General features: G+C 28.8%; 1 protein-coding gene across 1 annotated transcript; it reads right to left on the bottom strand.

Moving 5' to 3' along the window:
- Nucleotides 1-5,989: 5,989 nt before the first annotated feature.
- Nucleotides 5,990-7,900, bottom strand: LOC123270636. The gene is made up of 4 exons (XM_044736768.1): nt 7,783-7,900; nt 7,265-7,363; nt 7,081-7,194; nt 5,990-6,484 (listed from the first exon to the last, which is right to left on the bottom strand). The coding sequence occupies exons 1-4, from the start codon at nt 7,831-7,833 to the stop codon at nt 6,032-6,034; spliced, it is 717 nt and encodes a 238-aa protein (XP_044592703.1). The 5' UTR covers nt 7,834-7,900; the 3' UTR covers nt 5,990-6,031.
- Between the last annotated feature and the right edge of the window lie 1,617 nt (nt 7,901-9,517).

Below are 9,517 nucleotides of genomic sequence, written 5' to 3'. Positions count from 1 at the left end.
TTTTTTTTTCTTATTGTTTATTTGTAATTTATTTTTCTGTCCACTTTTGAGGACAGTGAACTTGCTGGTGATACTTGACAAGCGTCTTTCAAAAGGCGGATTATTTTTATTATATAAAAAAAAGGTCAATTTTTTATTAATTATTTTATTGCACTGTACTTTCTTAAATATTGACGTTTTTGAAGTTATAAGCTCATCCCGGTGTTACACTCATCAAGACCTTTCATTTGAATACCCACATCAATTTTACATATATTTTGTATATTTATATGTATCACATATATGTATATATGAAAAATATATCAAAATTGCATGTGGGTACTCTAATGAAAACTCTTGATGAGTGTAACATCGGTATGAGCTTACATCTTTAAAAATATCAATAATTAAGAAATTATTTTGTATTTTGTCAACGATTGACATTTTTAAAGATATAAGCTCAGCTTAATATTACACTCATCAAGACCTTTCATTTGAATACCCACAACAATTTTTCATATATTTTATAAATTAATATATATTATATATATAAATATATGAAAAATATATCAAAAATGCATGTGGGTACTCAAATGAAAGCTCTTGATGAGTGTAACATCGGTATGAGCTTACATTTTTAAAAATATCAATAATTAAGAAATGATCTTGGATCTTGTCAACTATTGACATTTTTAAAGATATAAGCTCATCCTGATGTTACACTCATCGAGACCTTTCATTTGAGTACCCACATCAATTTTCCATATATTTTATATATTTATATATATTATATATATGTATATATGAAAAATATATAAAAAATAAATGTGGGTATTCAAATGAAAGGTCTTGATGAGTGTAACATCGAAATAAGCTTATATCTTAAGAAATGTCAATAATAAAAAAATGACATTGTATCTTGTGAAATATTGACATTTTTAAAGATATAAGCTTACCTTGATATTACACTCATCAAGACCTTTCATTTGAATACCCACATCAATTTTTCATATATTTTATGTATTAGTATATGTTATATATATTTTTAAATATATGAAAAATATATCAAAAATGCATGTGGGTACTCAAATGAAAGCTCTTGATGAGTGTAACATCGGGATGAGCTTATATCTTTAAAAATGTCAATAGTTGACAAGATACAAAGTCATTTCTTAATTATTGAGATTTTTTAAAACATAAACTCATTTCGATATTACACTCATCGAGACCTTTCATTTGAGTACCCACATTAATTTTTTATATATTTTTCATATATACATATTTATGATATATATATAAATATATAAAATATATGAAAAATTGATGTGGGTACTCAAATGAAAGGTCTCGATGAGCGTAACATCGGGATGAGCTTATATCATTAAAAATGGCGATAGTGGACAAGATACAAAGTAATTTCTTAATTATTGAGATTGTTTAAAATATAAACTAATTTCTTTATTACACTCATCGAGACCTTTCATTTAAATACCCACTTGCATTTTTCATATATTTTTCATATATACATTCATATAATACAATTTTTCATATATTTATATATATATTATATATATGTATATATGGAAAATATATCAAAAATGCATGTGGGTACTCAAATGAAAGCTCTTGATGAGTGTAACATCAACATGAGCTTATATCTTCAAAAACGTCAATATTTAAGAAAGCACAGTGCAATTTAACGAAAATCATTATTTAATAAAACAATTTTTTTAAGCCCAAAAAAATGTTAAAATTTAATCCAAAAAAATTTTACGCCCTTACCAATGCTTTTAAATTAATTCTTCCTTTCTTACAATCCAACACAGTACTACTAACCTAATTTATGTTGCTATATTAAGCCACCGCATTTCTTCCTAGTTCATAATAAAGACTTATTATTAGCAGATTCGCCGTATAGCTTCAAAGCGGATTTTATCAGAGTAACAATTGATGTTCTGACATAATATTCAATATCTACATTTTGTATTAATTTAAAACACAAAACCTTCAATTTTATGTCATGATAAAGCCGATTTATACTTATTAAAATAAATATAAAATATAATTATAATTATAATGTTATTTTAATTATAATTACCCATTAAACCAACTTTTTATGTCAAAAATAGCAATTAATCAATTAAAAAAATTTTTAATAAGTTAAACAATCATTTATTTTCCTGAAAATGTGATTTTTATATCAATTTTATGGATAATATTACTGTAAGCTACAATTTAATGGTACAAAACATTGAAATTTCTGATCAAAGGTTGAATTAATTGACTAGCCCCGAAAATCGTCAAAAGATAGCAATTATTAAATTTAATTAAAATTTTAGCATGGTAGGAAACAAAGTACTAATTTAAATGAAAACCTTTCGACAAAAGGTGAGGGCTATGGTTAGAAATGAGCGAGCGTAAGCAGACAATAAACAGTGAGTGTGGTATTATACTGTCGGGGCATGGTTAAAGGGCATTTTCACCGTAAATCCGTAATGTAACATTGCATTGCAAGCTGAATAGTGCTTGGCTATAAGTCTGAGTGTATGAGTAGCCCGGGGCGCTACTTAGAGCTGCAGTAACCCCTTTAGTTTTGTATACACTGTACACAATATAACAACAACTAACCTTTGACTACTGAATACTGAGGGACTGAGTCTTTACAGGGCTCTAGTAGACCAACTCCACTGACTATGGACGCTCCGCACTTTGTGGAAGGCACTAATGCTTAGAAAATGTGTGTTACAATGAAAACTTGTGTACTTGGGGTCGCTTTATGGCTAGCTAATGTTTTTACCGAGAAATTATTTCGCTTTACTGGAAGGCAGTCGGCTGAATAATTTTTGAAATTAATTTGTTTTTCGCTAGAGGGCAACAAAATTTTTTTTATTAATAGTTAATAAATTATTTATTAAATACGATTTATTCAATGTTAATAAGTAATTTATTAAGTACAATTTATTAACTGTTGATAAATATTTATTAATGGTTAATAAATATTTATTAACTGTTAACAAATATTTATTTGAAATAAAAAGCAATTTTCTTTTGACACTTTTTATAACTCTACAGCTGGAATTCATGATAATAATTGAATTCACTAAATAAATTAACGTTTTTAATATTTAAAAATATAAAAGATAATTATGAGCTGTGATAGAATTCGCTATTTTACAATAAACGTTGTTATAATGTAATATAATTAATCCAAATAATTTATAAAGATGATTTTTATTTATAAGCAATCTTTATATCATATGACATTGCAAGCCAAACAAATTCACTCACCAAAATATTTATTAACTGACAATAAATATTTGTTAACTATTAATAAATACTTATTAATTATTAATAAATATATTTTCCTCTCAAATAAATATTCATTGAATGTTAATAAATATTTATTAAAATTTAATAAATTAAATAATTGTCTTCAAATAAATTAAATTATTAATAGTTAATAAATCCTTCTATTAGTGTAGTTATACGGACAATATTTTAATAAATATTTTTCTGTTATCGTGTTAAACAAAAAATTATAAGCTGACTGAAAGATAGTTACGGACAATGTCTCGGATAGCTTAACTGTCCGAGCCCGAAGCGCGTAACCAAAAGATCCGGGTTCAATTCCCGGTCCGGGCTGTCCGAATTATTTTTTCGGTTGCCGAAAAATTTCCACTGAGTGGTCCCCCTTTTCCTTTATCCTTTCTTCTTCCCTTTCCCAAAATTTTTCGTTCAATGACAAATTAGCTACCAAATGTATATGATTAACTCTCGAAGGATAATTGAGTTAGAGTAACGTAAAATGTAGAGCTAGACATACTGAGTTAAAGTTAATCAAGATGACTATTATGCCGATATTTAACTAAAAATAGTTTAAGTAACTACGTTATTAAGGTACAATATAATAAATTATTTTAGGTATAAGAACTTTAATTAAATAGTGGTGATGGTAACTAACTAGATTTTCCTAGTTCAGAGAACCAACATTTTTTTTCTCTCAGTAAATTTTCATGATAATCAATTAAAAAAGCCTCTTTAGAAAAGATGATTGAAAAAATTTTCCGGTCTCTTAAGACCATACAAAACTTTAATTACGATAAATCTAAGACTGAAAGCTTACTGTACAGAAATATCCTATACCAATAACACCTTCTTTACTAAAAACTTTTTTTTCCCCTTTTTTATCACAGTACGCTCAAAAGTTAACGTACAATAAATATTTTAATGAATTCTTTATATATTGCATGAATACTGTCACTGAAGTCAGAGCTTTAATGGATAAATTTATAAAAAAATTCACGTAGAAGTGTTCGCTGAATGTGTAAATTAATAGGACCGTGACAAAAAAAAGAAAAAAAAAAAATTAGGAAAACGGTTGACCCTAAAGGCCGTCCCTGCAACTTCCCGCTAACTCCATACCTAAACGCTCAACATTTCACTTATTGTGTTTTTGAGCTCTTCGAGCTCAAAAGTACAATTTCTGTGTTATTTTGAGTTCTCCGAACTCAAAGAGATAGCTTCTTTATGCTTTTGAGCTCTACGAACTCAAAAGTCTGATAGAGGTTTGATAAAACACTATTTTTTGAATTTTCAAACCACAATAACTTTTGAATAAACGAACCGATTTTTACGAGGTTGGTGGCATTCGACGCAGTTTTTGAAACCTCATAACGGATTTTTAAGTTTAAATCGATCGAACGAGGAATTTCGAAGTAATTCCAAAAAAACATTTTTTTTGAAATTTTTCGTTTTCGATAACTCTCGAACAAATCAACCGATTTTGATGGGACTGATGGCAATCGACGTGATTTTTCAAACTTAAGTGCGGAATAGTTTTTGGAATTGATCAGTGCAACAGTTTAGAAGTTGTTCCAAAAAAACGATTTTTTGAAAATTTTATTTTTGAGATTTCTCAAAATCTAGCGAACCGAATTGATTCAAATTTTCACGAAATTCAATGGCAATGATACTCTTTGGATCGCCACCTATTTCGATCCAATCGGTCAAGCCGTTCAAAAGTTATAAGAAGTTTACATACATACACACATACACACACACATACATACAGCCGCACGGACACTATCGCAGGAATAGTCAGAAAAGCTTCCTAGGACCTCGAAACGTCGAGATCCGATGAAAACTCGATTTTCGAAAAACGGGGTAAAAACAATAACTTCCCGAATTTTGAAAATCTTCGATTTTCTTAGCGGGAAGTTAAAAAAGTGGCTATTACATAACTTTCATCGGTATTTACAAAATCAAACAACCGATTTATCGAATCAAATCGTTCTAGACATAAAAATTCATTGATTATTAATTATAAATGTATTTTTAGATACACGGAAAAAACGAGATTTAACTGGTTTCCATTTTGGACGGAACCTAGTTCCATCTATAGTGAAAAAAATTAGCAAATGGTTACTACTTCTATGTAGATTGTAGTAGGTATAATTTTCGTTTATTTCAGTTCAATCCGAGATGGGGCTCAGAGCTATCTGAGATTTATTTGTCTCAGATGGTTGTCAGTACCACGCGCATGCTTGTCAGTCCCATCTTACATAGAAGTGGCGTCCATTTGGAATTTAACTAGAATCTATCTGCAGATAGTACCTATTTTTACATTATCATTTTCAAGTGCATTTTGCAATCATATGAATAATATTTATTATTTCTTTTTATCGATTCAGATCCGGTTCGATAAATATCACTGTACTTTCTTAAGCATTGACTTTTTTAATGATATAAGCTCATCTTGACGTTACACTCTTCAAGAGCTTTTATTTGAGTACCCACTTGCATTTTTGATATATTTTTCATATATACATATATATAATATATATATATAAATATATAAAATGTATGAAAAATTGATGTGGGTACTCAAATGAAAGGTCTCGATGAGTATAACATCGAAATGAGCTTATATTTTAAAAAATGTCAAAAGTTCACAAGATAAAAGGTCATTTCTTATTTTCTTAATAATATAAATAATAATAAGCTTCAAAACTAGAATATGAATAACATTTATTGAAAGAAATCACATAACAATTCAATTAGACCCATTCAACAAATTATCAAAGTATTTTCCAACACTAACGACCTGTTTAGGAGTCAGATCCGTAGACTTTCCTTCACTGTCAATGAGCACCAATTTTCCGATGCTAGATGTAGTAGCTGGAAGGTCTCCTTTAACAGTCGTTCCTAAAGAAATTGGGAAGTAAGGACCTCCAGTAGGAGTTGTTGGATTAGGTTTAGGAGGCGAAGGGTCGCTTGTTGGAGGAGGTGCTGGATTAAAACCTGGAGGGAATGGAATTTCTTCAGGATTGAACATTGAATCTATGTTTGGAGGTTGAACGTTTTCAGTAAGACCTGTTGAAACAGATGTAGTTGGCAAGTACGGGTCTTCAGTTGGAGCTGTAGGTTCTGGTTCAGGATTCTTTTGCCTTTTAGTTTTTAAATCTCGGACTACTTGTCCAAACATTTCTTTTAGTAGTAGAGTCAACTAAAATAAAAATTTTATTAATCTAATTAATTATAATTAATTAAATAAATCCAAGTACCCTTCTAGTGTAAAGAATCTACTGATAGAAGGATTTGTTTATATTTAATAAACTTTATTAACTGTTAATAAATAATTTTTTAACTTCATAAGATTTAATAAATATTTATTAACAGTTAATAAATTATTTATTAAATATTAATAAATATTTGTTAACAGTTAACAAATATTTATTAAAAACTAATAAGTAATTTCTTAAGTACAATTTATTAACTATTAATAAATATAATTTTCTCCCAAATAAATATTTATTGAATGTTAAAAAATATTTAATAAATTAAATAATTGTCTTCAAATAAATTAAATTATTAATAGTTAATAAATTCATCTATCAGTGTGTCTATAAAAAATAATACTTTTGTTATGCATCTTAGAATTAATCTTTAAATTCATTAGATATCCCGGAATACTTTTTTTTAATTTTTTTACTAATTATTAGGCTACGTAGATTGAATTTACAAATTTTCAAGAAATTTTTAAAAATTTTACTACTTCCCGTGGGTCTCCTTAATCGCTAAATTGGTAATTGATGTACTTACGCTGTCAACCTTGTCAGCAAATCTGTATGTCTTGTCACCAAACGCGTGTTTCAAGCTGCCGATTTTAGTTTCTCGGGGTTCGTCAGATTTGTCGAAAATGTGCCAGATGTGAGCCTTTAAATATCAAAAAAAAAAAAACAATTTTATTTCAATTAAATTGTTAATAATTAAATGATTATCATACATTGCGGTCCCAGGCGTCACCTCGAGCATGTTGCCAGTCTCCAATTCGTCGTAAGAAATTCCCAGGAATGGTGTGATCATTTGCATCAACAAAAGTGTGCTAAAATTATAAAAAAATTGTGATTTTTTTGATTATTTTTTCAAAATAACTCCGAAAGTGCTTTGCCGATTTATTTGAAATTCAAAAGGGGCCTTAAGGTTGTAAAACAACGTCGATTGCCACCATCCCGATTTAAATCGGCCAATTAGTTCAAGAGTTATCGTCAAAAATGATCACCAATTCGCCAAAACAGCAAATTCGAAAATTCTAACTACTTTTTTTGAAATAATTAAAAAACGGCTTTGCCGATTTATTTGAAATTCTAAAGGAGTCTTAAGGTTGCAAAACAACGTCGATTGCCACCATCCCGATCTAAATCGGCCAATTAGTTCAAGAATTATTGCGTTTACAAATTTCCAAAAATTAACGATTTTTGTGAAATATTGAATTTAAATAGTTAATTATAATTAAAATAATACCTGGGATAGCACACAAATGAACAGAACAAAAAAACCCAATTTGAGAAACATATTGAACTTTTTACAATTTCAAATTATTACTTAATACTAATCCGAGCAATTGCGGCTTATATTTATACTCAATTCCTACTCACAAAAAATGTCACGTTGGCCTCGATACTAAGAATTATAATAATAATAATTAGAGTAGAGCAATAAGATGATAGTAATTATCAAAAATTTACTAGCCTTGAGATATCTATGCTTTGTTCTTTTTTGATAAGCGTGATAAAAACATCATTAGATAAATGTTAATTCTTGGGAATTTATAAAATATAATTTGATGGTATCTTTTTTGGAGTGAGTCACATTTTTTAATTAATTAATTATCAATTTTTATTAGAATATTTTTAGAACATATTTAGAATATGCCAGAAAAATTGGTAACAGCTTATAAAAAAATTAGGAAAACGGTTTACCCTGAAGGCCATCCCTGCAACTTCCCGCCAATTCTATACCTAAACGCTTGAAATTGTACTTATGACGTTTTGGAGCTCTTTGAGCTCATAAATACAAGTTGAGCTTCTATCAAAAGTTTGATAGAAATTTGATAAAACACTACTTTTTTAATTTTCAAATCGCAATAACTTTTGAATGAATGAACCGTTTTTTACGCAGTTGGTGGCATTCGATGCAGATTTTCAAGTTTCATCAAGAATCTTTAAGTTTAAATTGATAGAGCCAAAAATTTCGGAGTAATCCCGAAAAAACACTTTTTTCGGTTTTCTTTCGTCAACGATAACTCACGAAATAATCAACCGATTTTGACCGCACTGGTGGCGATCGACGAGGTTTTTTGATGTTAAGAGCTAATTAGTTTTTGGAATCGATCGGTAGAACCGTTTAAAAGTTATCCAAAAAAAACCACGTTTGAAAAAATTTTTTTTCTTAGTTTTTTTAAGATTTATAAAAATCGACTGATCTGAATCGGTCTAAATTATACTCAAAATCTAAGTTTGGCCAAGCCCTTTCAAATGGCACCAACCGCGATAAAATCGGATGAGTCGTTCAAAAGTTATAAGCGATTCACATACTTTCACACACACACACACACACACACACACACACACACACACACACACACACACACTCAGACACACATACATACAGACACCGTGACAACCTCGCGGGAGTAGTCAGGGAAGCTTTCTATGACCTTCAAACGTCGAGATCTGATGAAAACTCGATTTTTGCAAAACGGGGTGAAAACAATAACTTGCCGATTTTTGAAAATCTTCGATTTTCTTAGCGGGAAGTTAAAAAGAAATATTTAAAAAAATGAAATTAAAAAATTGGAAAATAATAAATTTAGCCGATTGAAAATAACCTCGCTACGTGAATTTAGCCGATTCTAAACTTGGAAATTAATAAAATTAGCTGATTTTAAACTTGGAAATTAATAAAATTAGCCGTTTGTAAACCTCAGGATTCTAAAAACTAGTCGTTTCTAAACCTTGCAATCATAAAAATTATATCATTTATAAACCTCATAATTTATTAAACAATCCTATTATTATAATTATTATTATTATTATTATTATTATTATTATTATTATTATTATTATTATTATTATTATTATATGAGAGGTTTCCACCTATATACTAACTCATCAAGACATCTTTGGAATTACTCCGAAATTTTTGGTTCGATCAATAAAAACCTGAAAATTCATTATGAGGCTGATAAAACTGCGTC

The sequence above is a fragment of the Cotesia glomerata genome, linkage group LG8, assembly GCF_020080835.1.
Source record: "Cotesia glomerata isolate CgM1 linkage group LG8, MPM_Cglom_v2.3, whole genome shotgun sequence".
In the NCBI taxonomy this organism is placed as follows: Eukaryota; Metazoa; Arthropoda; class Insecta; order Hymenoptera; family Braconidae; genus Cotesia; species Cotesia glomerata.
This window is presented reverse-complemented; position numbering and strand designations above follow the sequence as displayed.

What these genes read in the sequence shown, in the direction of transcription:
- LOC123270636 (XM_044736768.1), bottom strand. Translation starts at nt 7,833, where the DNA reads ATGTTTCTCAAATTGGGTTTTTTTGTTCTGTTCATTTGTGTGCTATCC. An exon ending in TCATTTGTGTGCTATCCCAG is followed by an intron (nt 7,364 to 7,782) that starts GTATTATTTTAA and finishes TTATAATTTTAG; the next exon opens with CACACTTTTGTTGATGCAAA. An exon ending in TTGCTGACAAGGTTGACAGC is followed by an intron (nt 6,485 to 7,080) that starts GTAAGTACATCA and finishes TTTTTATTTTAG; the next exon opens with TTGACTCTACTACTAAAAGA.